Here is a 21,733-nt window from a genome sequence, read left to right as displayed (position 1 = left end):
GTGGAAGCCTTCTACGCGCTTAAACAGGCCATACAGTCTGCACCAGCTCTTGGAATCCCAAATTATCAACTAACTTTTTACTTGTTTGTCAGTTAAGTAGCAGGACATGCTTCCGGAGTCCTAGCACAAAAACATGGGGGAAGAACAAGACCAATCGGCTACTACTCTGCCCGCCTGGACTGGGTGTCTCAAGCGTCCCCGACTTGCCTCAGAGCCGTTCATGCTGCACATATGCTTCTGGACAAAACTTCTGATATCATCTTAGGACATCCGGTTCTCTTAATGGCTCCACACGACATAAAAGCTATTCTAGGCCAGACTCAACCTAAACACCTGTCGCTACAGCGTCATATGAGACTCCATTGTTCCCTCTTGATTCCGGATAATGTCACTCTTGTCCACTGCACCATCCTCAACCCATCCACGCTGCTTCCTCTTTCCAAGGGGGAATGTGGATGATGATACTGATGCTCTCGGAGAAGATGCCTCTACACACTCAGAGGATCATGACTGTATCGAACAAATGCAGGAAGAAGCAGCCTCCAAGAAACACGTGTCTGAAGACCCACTCCCACATGCTGACCTGATGGTTCCAGATTTGCAGATGAAACAGGAAGGTTCCATACGGGATATGCCATGGTTACACATGACCAGGTCATCTCAGCTGGATCACTACCACCGCACATGTCTGCACAAGAAGCGGAACTTAAAGCTTTGACGTTGGCTTGTCAGGAAGCGACGGAGAAGGTGGTCAACATCTACACCGATTCAAGATACGCTTTCGGAGTGGCTCATGACTTCGGCAGTATCTGGGCAGCCAGAGGATACCTAACGTCCAGTGGAACTCCTGTAAAACATGCTGCTACCATACAAGAACTTGTGGTCACTCTAGATCTACCTTTGGAAGTTACAGTGATCAAGATCAAAGCTCACGGGAGATTGGATTCTCCAGAAGCAAGGGGGAACTTCTTTGCTGACAAAACAGCAAAAACCTATGCTGCGGATCCATTTGGGAAAGCAGCGGTGTACATGTCACAAGACACTGAAGAAGGTACTAAAGGCTCTCTTATGAGGATTATCCATCTACATCAATACAAGACATCAGATGATGAAAAGAAGTCATGGCAAAAAGGAGGAGCTAAAAAGGATGAAGATGGAGTCTGGAGGATGAACAAAAGGTCTGTCTACCCCCTAATCTGTACCCCTCAGTGACAGAATGGGCACACGGTATCACCCACAGAGGTAAGAATCAGATGAATGACCTGATTTGGAAGACATATGGCACCTGGAATCTCTACTGTCACCCAAAAATACTGCAAGTTCTACCTTGTGTGTGCAACATGCAATCCAGCACCGCTTCAGAAAGTTACTCAGAAACATTTGGCTAAACCACTCTATCCCTTTCAGAGAATTCAGATCGATCACATTCAAATGCCAAAAGTAGGGAAGTACGAGTATGTACTGGTAGTGACTGACATGTTCTCAGGATGGCCTGAAGCCTATCCAGTAACAAACATGACTGCCAGAGTGACTGTTAAGAGACTGATGACTGAAGTAGTATGCAGATATGGGGTCCCAGAGGTAATTGAGAGTGACCAAGGACCTGCGTTCACTGCAGCACTGACTAAGGGTACCGTCACACAGTGGCATTTTGATCACTACGACGGCACGATTCGTGACGTTCCAGCGATATACTTACGATCTCGCTGTGTCTGACACGCTCCTGCGATCAGGGACCCCGCTGAGAATCGTACGTCGTAGCAGATCGTTTGAAACTTTCTTTCGTCGTCTAGTATCCCGCTGTGGCGGCAAGATCGCATGGTGTAACAAAGGTGTGCCCGATATTGTATACGATGTGCGCATAGTAACCAACATCTTCTACATCGCAAATACGTCGTGAAGTTATCGCTCCAGCATCGTGCATTATGAAGTGTGACCGCAGTCTATGACGCTGGAGCGATGTTGGAGCATCACGGATCGTGCCGTCGCAGCGACCAAAGTGCCACTGTGAGACGGTACCTTAAGGAACTATGGACATTGGTGGGAGCCGATTTGGTCTTACATACTCCATATCACCCCCAGAGCAGTGGGAAAGTAGAAAGATTGAATGGCACCTTGAAAAATAAAATACTGAAAGCCAGTCAGGTCAGACTTCCTTGGACAGATATTTTGCCCATTGCCTTATACTCAGTCAGAAACAATCCAAGGGGTCCCACTAAACTCACACCATACGAGATTCTTTTTGGGGAGCCTCCAAGGTTGGGTTAATATTTTCCACAACAGCTAGCCTTAGGAAGTGATACTCTAGTAAAATATGTCATTGCCCTTACTAAAGAACTGTCAGTAACACATGCACGAGTTTTATCATCCATTCCAGATCCAGATTCCAGTGAAGGTACCCATACTTTCCAACCCGGTGACTACGTGCTGGTTAAGAAGTTCGTCAGAAAGACATCCCTGGAGTTGAGATTTGAGGGTCCCTACCAAGTGCTTCTGACAACTCCTACTTCGGTCAAACTTGAAGGAAGACCAACGTGGATACACGCCTCTCACTGCAAGAAGTTCGTGCCTCCATCAGAACCTTCTACATAATGTTGCATATCCTTTACTTTGTGTGTTGTGCCATTCTATACTCCTTTGTAGGAGCACAACAGGTCGCAATCACCCAAGCTGGGGGGAGTGATCACATTCTGGAATAATACTACTGCACACGTTGCTTCTTTTAAATTTGATTATTGTGATGTAGTACAGTGTGACACTAAGGGTACGTTCAGACTAGCGTTGTGCTAGTGTGCGTCGGCGCCGCGTCGGGCGACGCAGCGGCGACACACGCGTCATGCGCCCCTATGTTTAACATGGGGGACACATGCGTTTTTGCTTGTTGCGTTTTGCGACAAATGTGTCTTTTTTGCCGCAAGCGTCAGACCAAGAAAACGCAACAAGTTGCATTTTTCTTGCGTCCGATTTTCGGCAAAAAACGATGCACGCGTCGCAAAACGCAGCGTTTTTGCGTGCGTTTTACCGCGTTTTTCGGTGCGTTGTGCGTCGCACAACACTAGTCTGAACGTAGCCTAAGTGGGTTTCCTCACTTTCCACAATGAGTCAACCGGCACAGCTGAGATCAGGACAACAATATATATGTGTTACGGGTGATGGATGGGGACAAAGTTGTAGTTCATGGAGGGCGGTCGGGTGGAACACTGGTGAAGATTGGGGGTATAGACCAAACACAGCCTCAAGAAAACAGGACTCTCAGGGTAAATCCCTACTCACTAGGATGAAACTCTCCCGTACAAAAGTCCTCAAGCCCTGTGACACCACTGGCCAATGCAATCCTTTAGTCCTCAACCTGGAGAACTCTCAACCTGGCGATAATGGCACCTATCTGCAGGGTACATATGTAAATGGTGTGTGTGCCAGTTGTGCCCATCTAGGTCAATTCATATTAGCAGATATAAAAGAAATGTCGCCAAAAAATAAAAATACGCATTCAAACTCCCTAATGTTCCGTATCCAAAAACTTAATAAAATGACAGCCATTGCAAACCCCACATTTGAAGATATTCTTGCCATTGAAACGGGATACACTGAGACCAACTTATAGTTTAAGTGGATGAAATATACAGCCAATCAATATAATAAATCCAATTGCTTTGTCTGTGCAGGAGCGAGACCCCACTTAGGATCTGTCCCTCTAGACTTAAGGTACCGTCACATTTAGCGACGCTGCAGTGATCTAGACAACGATCCCGATCGCTGCAGCGTCGCTGTGTGGTCGCTGGAGAGCTGTCACACAGACAGCTCTCCAGCGACCAACTATGAGAAGTCCCCTGGTAACCAGGGTGAACATCGGGTTACTAAGCGCAGGGCCGCGCTTAGTAACCCGATGTTTACCCTGGTTACCAGCGTAAACGTAAAAAAACACAAACACTACATACTTACATTCCGGTGTCTGTCCCCCGGCGCTGTGCTTTCCTGCACTGTCAGCGCCGGCCAGCCGTAAAGCACAGCGGTGACGTCACCGCTGTGCTTTACGGCCAGCCGGCGCTCACAGCCAGTGCAGGAAAGCACAGCGGCGGGGGACAGACACCGGAATGTAAGTATGTAGTGTTTTTTTTTTTTACGTTTACGCTGGTAACCAGGGTAAACATCGGGTTACTAAGCACGGCCCTGCGCTTAGTAACCCGATGTTTACCCTGGTTACCAGTGAAGACATCGCTGAATCGGCGTCACACACGCCGATTCAGCGATGTCTGCGGGAGGTCCAGCGACTAAATAAAGTTCTGGACTTTCTGCTCCGACCAACGATGGCACAGCAGGATCCTGATCGCTGCTGCCTGTCAAACTGAACGATATCGCTAGCCAGGACGCTGCAAAGTCACGGATCGCTAGCGATATCGTTCAGTGTGAAGGTACCTTTACCCCCAGATGTGGAGAAATGTTTGCTGAGTCTGTTTACTAACAAATCCCTTGATGAAACAAATTGCGAAAACTGGAAAAAGAAGTACCCCATAGTCACAAAAACACCTAATCCAGGTCAAGGCATTACCATATACCCAGGAAAATACACCTGTTACACTAATACTGAAGGGATCATATTTTTGGGTAATTTCACAAAGGGATATTGCAGCAGATACAGTAATGCAACCAGAGGAGACCTGATCAACCAAACCCAGTCTATTTCTGATGTTTTCTGGATATGTGGAGACATGAAGATCAGAGCTCATTTAGAAGGAGAGTGGCTAGGAGAATGTACACTAGCCAAAGCCATAATGCCCTTCTACATAGCAACAGAAGGTGAGGAAGCCCTAACTTCAGAAAACAGAACAAAACAGGAAACAAACTTGGAACCAAAAGGCAGTTTTGACCCCCACATTTATATCGATTCTATAGGAGTCCCAAGGGGGGTACCAGATGATTTTAAAGCCAGGGATCAAGTCAAAGCAGGTTTTGAATCATTTATCTTACCCCTAGTGACTATAAATAAAAATGTAGACTGGATCAATGACATCTATTATAAATCAACAGAGATTTGTCAATTACACTAGAGAAGCTCTTCAAGGTTTGGCAGACCAACTAGGCCCTACATCAATAATGGCATTTCAAAACAGAACTGCCCTTGACATGATATTGGCAGAAAAAGGAAGTGTTTGCAAAATGGTGAAATCTGCATGTTGTACCTATATTCCAGATAATACAGGTCCCACCGGAAAAGTTACAGTAGCCATAAAAAAACTGAATTCACTACAAAAAGAATTAAAAAAAAATTCAGGTGTAGAAGATCCCTGGGACCAGTACTTTTCATGGATGAAGGGATGGCAGAGATGGCTAGCTCAGATAGGCGTAGTAATCCTTGTCATCCTAATCGCTGCAGCTATTATTGTTTGTCGTGTTCTTCCCTGTGTAAGGAAGATGATCGAGAATGGAGTAAAAACATCAGTGCCCATTTTCCTAGCTCAAGAGGTTAGTTATTCTGCACATATAGAACAGCTAGGCCCTCTTCAGTCTTTTACAGTCCACAACTAGGCAGTCAGAGCAGCTGTATGCGAGTTTGTGCCTACTTCGGTCAGGGTTGCTGAGCGCCTCCTGGATCAATCATACACATTGTAAACTTGTTAGACAGGTAGGGACAGAGTAGGATCTGACCTGCTTGTCAAAGTCCACCTACAAAGGGAGGTTTTCCACAAGGGAAAACTTGTCTCAAACTGGTGAAAACTCCAATTCCCACCTCCCGGGCAAGACGGTCAGATCTAGGACGTGTACATCAGGGTAAGTCACATGTGTATTTTATGTAACCATGGTGATGGGAGATTGGAGAGTAATAGATCCAGCAGATAGGAAAGTCCCGAGGATGCTGGTAGCGCGCTCCGATATACCTCTTGATATACCCATAATTGGTCACACATTCTCTGGTGTCTATAGCATCCGTATTGTCATGAAGCCTCTGATGTCATAATGACACTTAACACTGGTGGGTTAGGGAACCACAGTGGGATCAAGATTAAAAAAAGGGTTAATGAAGTATTTAGGGGGGACTGTTGAGGAGAGCCATAAGATCAAATACTTAATTAACCTCAAGACGTAAGAGATTGAGAGAAGCGACCCATAACATGTATTGTTTAACCTTACATAAGCTTTCTCAGATCAAAAGTGAGACCCTAAAGATGGCTGCCATTTCCTGTCTCTGCATACCATGTGCTGGTATCCAAGATGACGCCCACCCTGATGACCTCATGGATCAACCCACCCTGATGACCTCATGGATACGCGCATGGACTTGCTCATTGCCCAACCCACTAACCAATGGAATACATCCGATCACTCCCATTTCAGAGCTAACCGAGCCCCCCTTACAGGGGTTATGTAAATCTGTGTCCTGACTACATAAAGCCCTTGGAGCTGAGCCATAGATTGATCAAGGAGAGTACATCCGACTGTGTGTTGTCTGATGTTATTTCTTTAGTGCGCACCTGATCAATATCCATTAGGCCAGGAGTAGGCAACGAGTGAACATTAATTGTTCAACCTAACAAAAGAATAATTTGCGCTTCGACTTAGCGTCTGCATGCTGAGCATACAACCTCTGGGAAGTAAGCCATTCAACCCTGTTACCACTGGTTTGATTAGATATATATGCGGCCTCCGAGTCTTTCAACCGTTGTTCTATCTCATCATCCTCTCTCGCCGTTGCCCTTTTAATATAAGAGATTGTGGAGGACAAGCACCCCCTTAGGTATGCCTTTAGGGTATCCCAAAACAGACTAAGATTTTGGGGTTCCGGGTGAGTTGAGATGAAACAGTTCAGCTGGTCCACAGTTATATTACTAGAATCTATTAGCTTCAGCCAGAAAGGATTCAATTTCCAGGACATATTATTTGGTTGGCCATATTTAAGTTTAAGAATAACTGGACTGTGGTCCGAAATCCCCCTATTGCCATGCTCAACACTATCCACCCACAACGCCAGTCCACTAGATCCAAATATATAGTCTATACGAGATAGAGATCGCCCAGTAGATGAGTGGCAGGTATACCCCCTAATCTTAGGGTGACGTATTCTCCATAGGTCCAGCCATCCGCTACCTCCCATAAATAATGCCAATTGGGAAGGGGCCTGAGGCAGGAGCTCCCCAGATGTCCAGTCTTAATCTATCAAGAGAATTATCCATGACTAAATTAAAATCTCCCATACAAATAACACTAGCATCAGGATAATTTAAGGAGAAACCCATTGCCATGCGGAGAACTGATGTGTTAGCCGGGGGTGGGGGTGTTATAGACACATAATATCACATATTCACGTGAGTTAATGAATGCATGCGCAAAGACAAAGCGACCCTCAGGATCCAGTCGTGCTTCCCTGGCCTTCCATCTAACATCCATGTGTATTAACAGGGAGACCCCTCTTGAATAGCTGGTGTGAAATGCGTGGAGAGACCACTGTACCCACGGCTTTTGTGCGCATCGAGCTGTATCTCTAGTCAGATGTGACTCCACCAGTGCTATAACATAAAGGTGATAACGTTTAATCTGTGAAAATACCTTGATTTTCTTCCAGGGAGTTTTAATACCCCGTATATTCCAGGTCATACATATAATCTCAGATCCCATATTTATACTTAAAGGAAAGAATAATGTGCATTATTACTCGGACAGGGTTCAGAGACAAAACATATTGGCGGCGACTGTATACTTCAAACAATCAAAACTGGTATAAAAAACAAACAAAGCAAAACTTGAACAGTAGAGGAGTATGGTCTTGTACTCCTACAACCAAATAGAAAAGAGGATTCCCTCACTGAATCCAGCGTCCGGTATTGTTGATAAACTCAGCGCCCATATGGAGAGCTCCGTTTATGTTGCCATTAGACAGAGAACAAATTAGGAGTCTTTCACATTAGACACCCTGTAGGACCGTAACCATTTGGCTACCTCCGCCGGATCTGTAAAGAATAAGGAGAAACCATAATGGACAATACGGAGTCGAGCTGGATAAAGCATGGAATAGATAATGTTTTTATCTCTAAATTGTTTCTTCATTTCCATAAACCGTGCCCGCTGTTTTTGGAGCTCCATGGAGAAGTCCGGGAAAATCGATATTGTAGCATTGTTGAATTTGATAGGGCCCTTCTGCCACGCCAAACGAAGAATAGCATCCCTGTCCCTACAGTTAAGGAGATGTGCCAGAAAAGGTCGAGGTGGAGTTCCAAGAGGGAGAGGTCTCGTTGGGACCCTATGGGCCCTCTCCACCGAGAATTTTGAGGAGAATCCATCCCCCTGGGACGCCTTAATCCAGTCTCCAGGAATTGCTCAGGCTGCTGACCCTCCGAGCGTTCCGGCAGAGCGATAATTTGAGTATGGTTTCTGCGTAATCTGTTCTCCAAATCATCTGCCTTTTGTTTCCAGGCGTTTATAGAGCCAGCGACTTATCAGTTTAGCCTCCATAGGTGTAATGGTATCTTCTATATAAGAGACACTTGTTTCAACCTCCAAAATATGCCCTCTCATGGCCTGCATATCATGTCGCAGACGACCCACCTCAGTATGCACATACTCTTTTTTTTTTTCAGTAAGAGATGATCTAGTTAGGGATATAGCCTGCATTAATTGCTCAGAGGCCTGTTTAAGAGTCAGTTCGTCTTGTTCTCCCTCCTCATTACTATCAGAAAGGCGATTTTTACGCTGGGCCTGTGCGGGGTTGTTTATGAGAGTGCGTACATCATCACAGGGATCTTCCCTGGCGTACTTCTTTAATTTGTCAGCAGCCCCTGCTCCTTTAGTATGATGCAAGGCGGACAGCAAAAAGGCTCCGCAAAATATTTACAATTGTATTTATAGATAGTCCACTCCCCAGTTGCAGACACAGCAGAGTTAAATACAGGATTTGTATCCAAAAGAGACTTCTGGACGGGCAGTTGGAAAATTAGGGGTTGTAAAAGCAGCACCTTTGGTATTCACCCAGGCTCTATGTACCGGAGCGGGCTTAAGGTACCGTCACATTAAGCGACGCTGCAGCGATATAGACAACGATGCCGATCGCTGCAGCATTGCTGTTTAGGTCGCTAGGAGACGTCAAACACTGTAACAGCAGAACGATGCAGGAGCGATCCAGTGACGTACTTATCGTTCTCGCTGGTTGTTCGCTCCATGGAAAAACACTACAGGCATCGTTGCTTTTGCTGTCAAACAGGACGAATCACGCCAACCTGATGACCAAATAAAGTTCCGGACTTTCAGCGACGACCAGCGATGTCACAGCGGGTTCCTGATCGCTGCTGCGTGTCAAACACAACGAGATCGCTATCCAGGATGCTGCAACGTCACGGATCGTTGTCATTCTCGTTGGTAAGTTGCTTAATGTGACGGTACCTTTACAGTCTCCACAGAGGGAACAGCAGGGAGTGGGTTAATCCCTTCAGAGTTATGGTACTGGCAGTTGAAGTGTTTGTCTAATAGGGGAGTGCAGGGCCCAATCTTCCAGGGCGCTCACCGCACTACCTCCTTATTATCCCAGGTTATCCGCTCACCTCCTGAGCAGCACCGCAAGTATGGCGAAGAGCGCCGCTTCCCTTACTGTTCCCTTCCCTTACTGTAGCGTACGCTACAGTAATGGCCGCTGTCCCCCGCAGGCACCGCCGTCCGCCCCAGATCCCCCGGCTCCCACGCGCCAGTATTCCACAGCGCTCACCTGCAGATGTCCGGAAATTCGCAGAGTCCAAGGGGGGGAAGCCCAGCACCAATAGGAGCCGGAGCCGTGTCCTGTTTCGTCGGAGCGTACGCACAGAAAATGGCCACCGCTGCACGTGGATCCCTCCATACGTCCAGGTAACTACAGCTTCCGACGTCCCGGGTCCTCACAGCAGCCATCCGGAGAGGTCACAAGGCACTTTAGGTCCTGGGGTTCCAATACCGGCGGGCACAACCTATCAATAAGGGGTCTTAATGGCAGGATAGGTTCAGGATGGCTGGAGCTCTCACGAGGTGAGTCTTCCCTCCTCTACTACATAGCCACGCCCCCCAAACAGTGCTACCTTGAATATTCTTATACTCTTACCTTCCATCCGATAGATAACCTTTACCAGTTAGAATGATTACCGCATGTTTTGGACTATAAGATGCACGGAACCATAAGACGCACCCCAAATTTTCAGAAGGAAAATAGGGGAAAAAATTAATACGTCAAATGGAGGTCGATCTTAGAGTCAAAACTCCACTTACCCGGGGGTGGGGTGTGTTTGTGTGAGAGAAATCGGCAGCTCTGGTGCAGCTCGGTCACAGAAGGTGTTTGGTGGTCCGGCGATGATCTGACTCCCATCCCATGCTGCTGCGGCAGGTTCAGTGGTGAAGGGGCTCCACCAACATTTTGTGAAAGGCTGGAGCCCCCGCACATCCATGGCTGCATTGGGTGTCAGATCATCGGCCTGCAGCAGTGGACCACCGAACATTCCCTCTTCCCAGCCCAGGGCCAGCAGAATCCCCAGACTCCGGCTGACGCCACACTCCTGGTATAGTCTTCAAATATAAGACGCACCCCTATTTTCTGAAAAAAAAGTATTGGGTAAAAAAGTGCGTCTTAGGGTGGTTTCATAGTAACATAGTAACATAGTTAGTAAGGCCGAAAAAAGACATTTGTCCATCCAGTTCAGCCTATATTCCATCATAATAAATTCCCAGATCTACGTCCTTCTACAGAACCAAATTGTATGATACAATATTGTTCTGCTCCAGGAAGACATCCAGGCCTCTCTTGAACCCCTCGACCGAGTTCGCCATCACCACCTCCTCAGGCAAGCAATTCCAGATTCTCACTGCCCTAACAGTAAAGAATCCTCTTCTATGTTGGTGGAAAAACCTTCTCTCCTCCAGACGCAAAGAATGCCCCCTTGTGCCCGTCACCTTCCTTGGTATAAACAGATCCTCAGCGAGATATTTGTATTGTCCCCTTATATACTTATACATGGTTATTAGATCGCCCCTCAGTCGTCTTTTTTCTAGACTAAATAATCCTAATTTCGCTAATCTATCTGGGTATTGTAGTTCTCCCATCCCTTTTATTAATTTTGATGCCCTCCTTTGCACTCTCTCTAGTTCCATTATATCCTTCCTGAGCACCGGTGCCCAAAACTGGACACAGTACTCCATGTGCGGTCTAACTAGGGATTTGTACAGAGGCAGTATAATGCTCTCATCATGTGTATCCAGACCTCTTTTAATGCACCCTATGATCCTGTTTGCCTTGGCAGCTGCTGCCTGGCACTGGCTGCTCCAGGTAAGTTTATCATTAACTAGGATCCCCAAGTCCTTCTCCCTGTCAGATTTACCCAGTGGTTTCCCATTCAGTATGTAATGGTGATATTGATTCCTTCTTCCCATGTGTATAACCTTACATTTATCATTGTTAAACCTCATCTGCCACCTTTCAGCCCAAGTTTCCAACTTATCCAGATCCATCTGTAGCAGAATACCATCTTCTCTTGTATTAACTGCTTTACATAGTTTTGTATCATCTGCAAATATCGATATTTTACTGTGTAAACCTTCTACCAGATCATTAATGAATATGTTGAAGAGAACAGGTCCCAATACTGACCCCTGCGGTACCCCACTGGTCACAGCGACCCAGTTAGAGACTATACCATTTATAACCACCCTCTGCTTTCTATCACTAAGCCAGTTACTAACCCATTTACACACATTTTCCCCCAGACCAAGCATTCTCATTTTGTGTACCAACCTCTTGTGCGGCACGGTATCAAACGCTTTGGAAAAATCGAGATATACCACGTCCAATGACTCACCATGGTCCAGCCTATAGCTTACCTCTTCATAAAAACTGATTAGATTGGTTTGACAGGAGCGATTTCTCATAAAACCATGCTGATATGGAGTTAAACAGTTATTCTCATTGAAATAATCCAGAATAACATCCCTCAGAAACCCTTCAAATATTTTACCAACAATAGAGGTTAGACTTACTGGCCTATAATTTCCAGGTTCACTTTTAGAGCCCTTTTTGAATATTGGCACCACATTTGCTATGCGCCAGTCCTGCGGAACAGACCCTGTCGCTATAGAGTCCCTAAAAATAAGAAATAATGGTTTATCTATTACATTACTTAGTTCTCTGAGTACTCGTGGGTGTATGCCATCCGGACCCGGAGATTTATCTATTTTAATCTTATTTAGCCGGTTTCGCACCTCTTCTTGGGTTAGATTGGTGACCCTTAATATAGGGTTTTCATTGTTTCTTGGGATTTCACCTAGCATTTCATTTTCCACCGTGAATACCGTGGAGAAGAAGGTGTTTAATATGTTAGCTTTTTCCTCGTCATCTACAACCATTCTTTCCTCACTATTTTTTAAGGGGCCTACATTTTCAGTTTTTATTCTTTTACTATTGATATAGCTGAAGAACAGTTTGGGATTAGTTTTACTCTCCTTAGCAATGTGCTTCTCTGTTTCCTTTTTGGCAGCTTTAATTAGTTTTTTAGATAAAGTATTTTTCTCCCTATAGTTTTTTAGAGCTTCAATTGTGCCATCCTGCTTTAGTAGTGCAAATGCTTTCTTTTTACTGTTAATTGCCTGTCTTACTCCTTTGTTTAGCCACATTGGGTTTTTCCTATTTCTAGTCCTTTTATTCCCACAAGGTATAAACTGCTTACACTGCCCATTTAGGATGTTCTTAAACATTTTCCATTTATTATCCGTATTCTTATTTCTGAGGATATTGTCCCAGTCTACCAGATTAAGGGCATCTCTAAGCTGGTCAAACTTTGCCTTCCTAAAGTTCAGCGTTTTTGTGACTCCCTGACAAGTCCCCCTACTGAAAGACAGGTGAAACTGTACAATATTGTGGTCGCTATTTCCTAGATGCCCGACCACCTGCAGATTTGTTATTCTGTCAGGTCTATTAGATAGTATTAGGTCTAAAAGTGCTGCTCCTCTGGTTGGATTCTGCACCAATTGTGAAAGATAATTTTTCTTGGTTATTAGCAGAAACCTGTTGCCTTTATGGGTTTCACAGGTTTCTGCTTCCCAGTTAATATCCGGGTAGTTAAAGTCCCCCATAACCAGGACCTCATTATGGGTTGCAGCTTCATCTATCTGCTTTAGAAGTAGACTTTCCATGGTTTCTGTTATATTTGGGGGTTTGTAACAGACCCCAATGAGAATTTTGTTACCATTTTTCCCTCCATGAATTTCGACCCATATGGACTTGACATCCTCATTTCCTTCGCTAATATCCTCCCTTAAAGTGGACTTTAGACAAGACTTTACATAGAGACAAACCCCTCCTCCTCTCCGATTTTTACGATCCTTTCTAAACAGACTGTAACCCTGTAAGTTAACTACCCAAGTTTCACACTTGCGTTTTTGTCTGCAGCGTTTTTTGCACAAAAAAAGGCATGCGCTTTTTCCCCTATATTTAACATTGAAAACGCATGCGTTTTTTTTGTATGCGTTTGGTCGCGTTTTCAATTGCATGCGTTTTTTTACTGCATGCGTTCATTTTCAAAAATGCAACTTGTAGTATTTTTGAGGGGCGTTTTTTGGACACATAAAAACGCATGTGTTTTCATGCGTTTTTTTGGGGGCCAAAAAATACATTGGAGTCAATGGAAACGCATGCGTTTTTTTGTGCATGCATTTGTTTGCGTTAAAAACGCATGCGTTTTTATATTAAAAAAACAGAAAACACACTGATATGCCACCCCCCACCATAAAGGTGATAAAGGGATCCTAACCCTAAAGGGATCCTAACCTTAACCCTAAAGGGATCCTAACCCTAACCCTAAAGGGATCCTAACCCTAACCCTACCCCTAAAGGGATCCTAACCATAACGGGATCTTAACCTTAACCCTAAAGGGATCCTAACCCTAACGGGATCCTAACCCTAACGGGATCCTAACCCTAACCCTACCCCTAAAGGGATCCTAACCCTAAAGGGATCCTAACCCTAACCCTACCCCTAAAGGGGTCCTAACCCTAACTCTACCCCTAACCCTAAAGGGATTAGGGTTAGGGGTAGGGTTAGGATCCCTTTATGGTTAGGGTTAGTGGTAGGGTTAGGATCCCTTTAGGGTTAGGGTTAGGATCCCTTTAAGGTTAGGGTTAGGGTTAGGATCCCTTTAGGGTTAGGGTTAGGATCCCTTTAGGGTTAGGGGTAGGGTTAGGATCCCTACCCCTAACCTTAACCCTAGCTATTTATGTTTATAGTGTTTGTTTTACTTTATTTAGATGATTGGCAGCTGTCACACATTTCTCAGCATGCGTTTGAAAAACGCAAACGCATGGAAAAACACATGTAAACGCGTCAAAACGCCGCGTTTTTTACACCACATGCAAAAACGCATGCGTCTAAAACACGCAGCGTTTGCATGCGTTTACATGCGTTTTTTCACCATGCGTTTTTTTTTCAAACGCATGCGTTTTAAAACGCAAGTGTGAAACCAGCCTTAGTCAGAAAAATACAATATACTGTTTTACTGTGTATAGTGGTAGAAAACTAAGAGTGACCACTTTTCTCTTCATGGATTGACATTGGCAAAAATCCAATGTAACCTAAATTTAAGGTGGATCTCTCACCAGAATTTTCAAGTATAATTCACTTAAATCACTTATTTTTAGAAAACCATATCAAAATGTCTGTACAATCCTTTTTGAGTATAACTTAAAAGTCCACCCACCTAGACTGATTGACAACTCCTCCTACCGCTGAGCTGACACACTGATCAGTACAATCTGCAGCTGTTTGTAAGGCTAGATGGAAGGGGACTGAATACACTGACTCAAGAGCTATATCATTCTACAGGTTGAAGTCAGGATTATTTAGCTATTCTGGCATGGACATTCAAATTAACTAGACGAGCCCATTCAGGTCTAAGATTACATTAAAAGAGAGAGAAAATAAAAAAAGAAGAAAAGATTACTGTATATACTCGTGTATAAGACGACCCAAGTATAAGTTGAAGCTCCTAGTTTTGCCTCGGAAAACTTATTGACTCGAGTATAAGCCGTGTATGCATGATGGCTCCTCATCCCCATCCTTGAATGCATGATGGCTCCTCATCCCCATCCTTGAATGCATGATGGCTCCTCATCCCCATCCTTGAATGCATGATGGCTCCTCATCCCCATCCTTGAATGCATGATGACTCCTCATCCCCATCCTTAAATGCATGATGACTCCTCATCCCCATCCTTGTATACATGACGGCTCCTTATCCCCATCCTTGTATGCATGATGGCTCCTTATCCCCATCCTTGTATGCATGATGGCTCCTTATTCGCATCCATGTCTGCATGGCTCCTCATCTCCATCCTTGTATGTATGGGCCTCATAAGAAAAGCATATAAAAAACAAAAAAAACAAAACAAAAACATCCTACTTACCTTTGCCCTTGCAGCATCTCGTTCTGGTGCCAGCAGCTCATGCGGCCGGGCAGTCACGTGTTCCCGCTCATTAAGGTAATGACTATTCCCCTCTCTCCACACCTATGGGAGTGGAAAGAGGTGAATATTCATTACCTTAATGAGCGGGCACCCGTGATAGTCCGGCAGCGGCTTTGAAGCCGGCAACTGCTGCTGACACTGTGCGCGCTATAAGAGAAATTAATGTTCACTGGAAGTGCAGTAAATATTCATTTCTTTTTAGCAGTGGGCATAGGCTTTAGCCGCAGAGGCCGGCTTCTGCCTCCTGTCACCCATTGCTCTGCAGCTCCACATCCCGAGCCGTCCTCTGGGAGAATGACTCGTGTCGAGGGGGGCATTTTCAGCACAAAAAAAATGTGCTGGAAAACCCTGCTTATACACGAGTATATACGGTAAGCCTAAACACAGGGGAAAAAAAAAAAACTTACTGGAACCAAAGCAACACGACTATACGCACAGCAAACCCGTTAAGGCTTTTTTTTTTTTTTTTTTATGGAATCTGTTGCAACATTTGACATATAAACTATTATTATGGGCATGTAGGTGATAGACTGCTGATAAAAGTCCTACTTGTCTGTCTCAAATGCCTTATTGTGGATAAATCCGCTTATCACTTTATGTAAATTACCTCTTCCAGGCTCTGGGGCGGATGATGCCTGGAAGTTAACTCTGCCCCCTGAGCTTACTTTACATGAAGGGGAGTTACCAGAGCGATATGTAATGGCCGCCGTCTGCTCTCCTGATCTCACTGCAGAGCTGTGTGCGATTATACCTGACACATCTGAAGGCTCCTTTCAGCTTCAAGCTCACATGCAGACAGGGTTGTAATATTGTTGCAGTAGAGCAGAACAATGAAAAAATGTACTTGAAAGTAGGCAAATTTAATTTAACCTGTTCTGTGCTAGTTACTGGTCTGACACTGGTAACTCTCCTCCTATATAAAATAACCTCTAGAGACAGAGTTATCTTCCAGGCACCATCCTCCTCATATACTGCAAGAGCCTATTTACATAAATTGCTAAAAGTGGATTTCTCAACTACATGGTATCTGATATGTGGCATATAAGTAGGACTTTGTATAGCATTTTAAAACCTGCATGCCCATATTAATAGTTTAGATAGGTCAAATGTGGTGACAGATTCCCTTTAAAAAATTTGATGCAATTCAATATTTCCTATTCATAATCTTTGAAAACCGAGTGAAGACATTTAACCGGGATCCTACCTGATCTTTGGTAATTTTTATAGCTTTAGTAAGGTCACTCTTGCAGTAAAATCTCACATTGTTGATTGGATTTTGCTCTTTCATGCCATAATCCATTTGAATGACCTACATGAAGAAAGGAGTGCAGGGTATTAAACACACAGAGCGAATATACATCAATAGTCACTTTAAGCTGGCCATATTCTTAAAAAGCAGTTTTGTACCAATTTTGACATGATCAACTGACAATCTCTTCTGCGGTCCTCTAATGGCAGTGACAAGCTAGGACTGGGTATGTTGAATTTCAGTATGTCCAAGGCCTTTGCTCCCGCAGGTCCTAAATCATTACTTGAAGTGCCTGACAGCACCTTACTGTGCTTTTCGCCCATTGAAATAAATATTCTTTTCATATTTCTTCTTTAAAGGGGGGAGGTTTTGTCAATAGCAGAAACAATACTGGATGATCTACTTCATGATAGCATTAAATGTAAGTGACTTCAGCTATAAAAAGTCACCTCTTTATGCTTCACCAATGGTATAAGCATAAAACGCTGCAAACACTTAGATTCATTACACTTTTTTTTTTAACTCATACTGACTTTTCCTATAATTAAAATATTTTATGCGATTGATAGATATAAGGACTTACATCTACTATAAAATCTTCTGGGTTGAGCTTGATGTCTGATACACTGGGTTGAGGGGTGGAATTAGCCAGGTCGGCCGGTAATTTGTCATACTCATCCTGTAACACATAAAACACTTTGTAAAATAAAACTGAAAAAAGGTGTTTGCAGAATAGAAAACGGGAACCACCAGGACACTGATCTCACCGACTTAATCCTGGTATCTGCATTTGGCCGCGTCTGTCCCACATACTTGTAAAGTTGGCGGCGTTCTACTTTGCGCAGGATATCTCTGGCTTTAGAAAGTTCAGGATCACTGGAATATAAAATCTGGTGGAAAATGTTATCTGAAAGAGATCAGAGAAAGGAAAGCAAAAGTAAATATTAACATTACTTGCCATATGAGCCACCTTTGACAGCGATAAAGCTGCTTTTACAAAAACGGTATAGCAACAGGTAACGGTTTAGAAAATGACTGGAGACATACCGTGAATGATGATGTAATATATGCCAAACAAATTGATAAACATTCTTTAATAAAAGATAAAAAAAACTAAAGAGAAGCCCCTGCTTCACTTTCTTATAAGGTATCAGGTATTATATAGGTACCATTTTAATCAGTATAACGGTGCCGACCTGACAGTGTCTGTAAGCTACTGTGCAGAATCCTGCTGAAAGGTTCCCTTTAAAGGTGCAAGCCATTATGACATGAATGGGGGCTCCGCAGGTTTCCCCTGGAAGACCAATGCCATTTTAATTCTCCTGATTAAACCATAAGATAACCCCTTCCCCACATGGCCAACTTCAGTTTTTGCTGTTTTGTTTTTTTCCTCCTCTCTTATTTTCCTGTCCACAGACGTACACAGCCCTTGGTTTTTGTTGAGTGAGTTGTACTTTTGAATGCCATTAGTTTCCAAGTGCGGTGAAATGTTTTTGCGGTGTTACAGTAACCAAAAACTTAAGCAATTTTGGCATTTTGAGATGTTTTCTGTTTACAGATCAGGTAATCCTTTATGGATGTGGTGATTAGAGATGGGCGGACACCTGGATGTTCGGGTCCGGCCAAACAGTTACAAAAAGTTCGGGTACCAGAACAGTACCCAGAGCCGAACCCTAATCCGGACCCCATTCACTTGAATGGGGGCCCCGAACATCCAGTGTTTGCTGCGCTGTCATGTACATGAAACCATCCCTGCCGGTCAAGAGAGCCGCGGTTCCCACGCTGTCAAAAGACAGCGGGAGCGCTCAGCTGTGATCGGAGGTATAAAGTTTACCTCCTGTCACTGGTGTCAGCTGATGGGACAACTGCTCCCATCATCCGACACCTGCTGCCCCTAATAACGACGAAAACCGGAGTGGCGGATGCAGGGCTGCCACTAGGAATTTCGGGGCCCCATAATGGCAAAATTTTCTGGGCCCCCTTAAGACTCCGCCCAGGCTTTACCCCAGCCCCACCTTCACCCCTCGAACTGTCCACAGCCCCACTGCTGTCTCTTGGGAAAAACTCCACTTCTAACCAATCACATATTAACAGTTCCCATCACCAGATCACACACATAGCCAGCAGATTTTGTTTTGGCCATAAGGTTTTTTTAATCTGTCACGACGACAAGGTAGACTCTTTTGGCCGGGCCCTACTCTACTCTAACTTATTAAACATTTGTTAAAATATGCAATACAATTTAGGTATATTTTTCAATTTTTCAAATGACCAATAATACCACATACAAGGGACAAATACCACAACACCATGACCAGACACCATATTATCACCACATAGTGACCTATAATACTATCTACAAGGAAGAAATACCGCCACACCATTTGCAGACCACATATTACCACCACAGTGACTGAACAATGTCACATACAAGGGACAAATACCACCGCATGTACAGACCACAATTAACACCACATGGTGACCAATTACATACAAGGAACAAATACCAACACAACATGACCAGATACGATACGATACGATACACTTTATTGATCCCGTGGGAAATTATGGTATCACAGCAGCACAACTTAAATCATAAAAATCATAAAAGAATTACATAGTTGAGATGACAGTTTGTTGACAGAAGGACATTATACATTAGAATAGGACATACACCACGAGTGAACTGAAATGTAGAGAAATAAGTAGACATTCACCTTGGTGATTTAACCCTAATGCTATTGTTGTACATTCCCATAGCAGTTGGCACAAACAATTTCCTATATTTTTTCTTCTTACACATCAGAATTATTAGCAGGTTGCTGAAGGTGCTCTTCTGTCTCATGAATAGCTCATATAATGGATGTGCATTATTGTTCATAATTGCCATACACTTTTTCAGAGTTCTTTTCTCCACTATCTCCCCAAAAGAGTCCAGATTGCAGTCAACAGCAGAGCTTGCCTTCTTAATAATCTTATTCAGCTTATTAGCATCAGAGGCCCGCACACTACTACCCCAGCACGTGATTGCAAAAAAGATGGCACTTGCTACTACAGATTGGTAGAACATTTCTAACATTATGCTGCACACATTAAAAGACCTCAGTTTCCTTAGGAAATACAATCTGCTCATCCCCTTCTTGTAGACAAACTGAGTGGCATCTCCAGTCCAGTTTGCTATCCAAATGGACCCCCAAATATTTGTAACTCTCCACCTGCTCTACCTCCTGACCAGCAATAGTGATCGGTAAGCATTCCAACTTAATCCTGCTATCAGGGTGGATTTGATTTAAATCTAACAGATTTAAATCACGATTTAAATCACGATTTAAATCACTAGTCAGTAAGGCTTGATTTAAATCAGTGATTTAAATCAAAGTGTCTACCTAAACTAGTTCTTGCTACTTTAACATGCAAGTAGATGAAGATTTTTAGAATCACTTTTTATATTACTTTTTTCTCCCCAGTTTAATGGGTTAATCATTCATATTTGGACACCAATGTTCTGTTGTACTTAGGAAGGAGAAAAATAATCCTGACCTTAATAACAATTTAAATAGATGTATTCAACTGAAACAATAACAACATTACAGCATAAGTTACAGTATTTGCTTAAACAAACATGCATGTTTGTTAACTAATTTGGCTAAACAAAATATATATTATAAGAAACTTAGACTGTCAGCCCAGCCGACACATGAAAAACTTAAATACTACTGTCCCTGCTGTCCTCTGTAGCTCACTTGTCGTCATCTTCATCATCATCTTCTTCTTTGTTCCTATTCATAATCTGGAAAAGAAAAACAAGCTTTCCTGCTTTATTGGGTCCCAACCGATTTCTCAATTTAGAATGAATGAGTCCAAAGGAAGAGAATATTCTTTCTTTTCTTGAATGGTTCCCCGTTAGCTCTGAAGTTTATTATAGTTGGCATTAAAGATGGATGATTGCTGGATACCCATGTCATAGCTAACTCCTCTTCCTCAGCACTTAGGTTTTGACCCTGATATTGGATATTGACAATATTTGCCAAAAAATGAGCTGGAGTCAGTGCTTGTCCCATTCGTTTGTTTACTGCATGTAATTTAATTCTGTCCATGTGTAGTTCTGTTTTTAAGTGTTCACTCAGTTCCTTCCAAATTTCAACAGCATCCGCAATAAAACAGCTATTTTTCTGTATTTTGTTTAAAGCTTGAGAGATGGGTTTCAGGAAGCTCAGCATATGTTCAACATTTCTCTTAAGCCCAATGTTGAGGATTTTGGCTGTGACAGTGCCATCTATTTTATCTCGATTTTCTTCACAAAGTGTCATCAGAATAGGCCAGTTTTTGATATACTGCTCAAAACCGTCCACCACAGAGTTCCATCTAACATCTTGTGGGAGCGTTAGCTTGGTTCCACCCATCCTTTTCAGAGCTGCTGCAGCAAAATGATTATTACGGAAGTATTTAGCAATTTCAACAACATTAGCCTTTATTTCTGGAACACTTAAGTCTTTGGCTAAGAGGTGCAGCAAATGAGCACTGCAACCATATGTTATTAGCAGCTTTGTATTCCCTCCCTGCTCTTCTAAATCTCTTCTCATCTTGGATACGTTTGCAGCATTGTCAGTGACCAAACTGCGTACTAGACATTTGAATTTTTGTTCACATGTCGTTATAGCTTTTACTGCCACTTCTTGTAAGTATTCTGCTGTGTGTGCATTTCCTGACGTATCAGTTGTTTGTGCAAGGAAGACTTTACCTTCTTCTGTTGTTATAGAAGCACATACAATAGGATCATTGTGGACATTACTCCACCCATCAATACTTAGGTTAACAATTTTACCCTCCAGAGCTGTTGCACATTGCTCCATTTCTCTGTCATACACTTGATCTAGCAGTTTCCCTGCAACATCAGCTCTGCTGGGTGGACTGTATCCTGGTCTCAGTGACTGAACCATATTAATGAAATGTGGGTTCTCAGTCAGACGGAAAGAAGAGTTCGTTGCATAAATAAACTGGGCAATTTTTTCATCAATCAACTCTTTTTC

General features: G+C 43.5%; 1 protein-coding gene across 1 annotated transcript in view; it reads right to left on the bottom strand.

Moving 5' to 3' along the window:
- Positions 1-21,733, bottom strand: part of SAMHD1 (SAM and HD domain containing deoxynucleoside triphosphate triphosphohydrolase 1) — a 187,914-nt gene that overhangs the window by 35,975 nt on the left and 130,206 nt on the right. The window contains exons 12-14 of the mRNA XM_069751984.1: positions 17,471-17,610; positions 17,287-17,382; positions 16,659-16,763 (exon numbers count right to left, since the gene is read on the bottom strand). Coding sequence (XP_069608085.1) covers positions 16,659-16,763; positions 17,287-17,382; positions 17,471-17,610 — 341 coding nt within the window. The remainder of the gene's footprint in view (positions 1-16,658; positions 16,764-17,286; positions 17,383-17,470; positions 17,611-21,733) is intronic.

This window comes from Ranitomeya imitator, chromosome 2, assembly GCF_032444005.1.
Source record: "Ranitomeya imitator isolate aRanImi1 chromosome 2, aRanImi1.pri, whole genome shotgun sequence".
NCBI lineage: Eukaryota > Metazoa > Chordata > Amphibia > Anura > Dendrobatidae > Ranitomeya > Ranitomeya imitator.
This window is presented reverse-complemented; position numbering and strand designations above follow the sequence as displayed.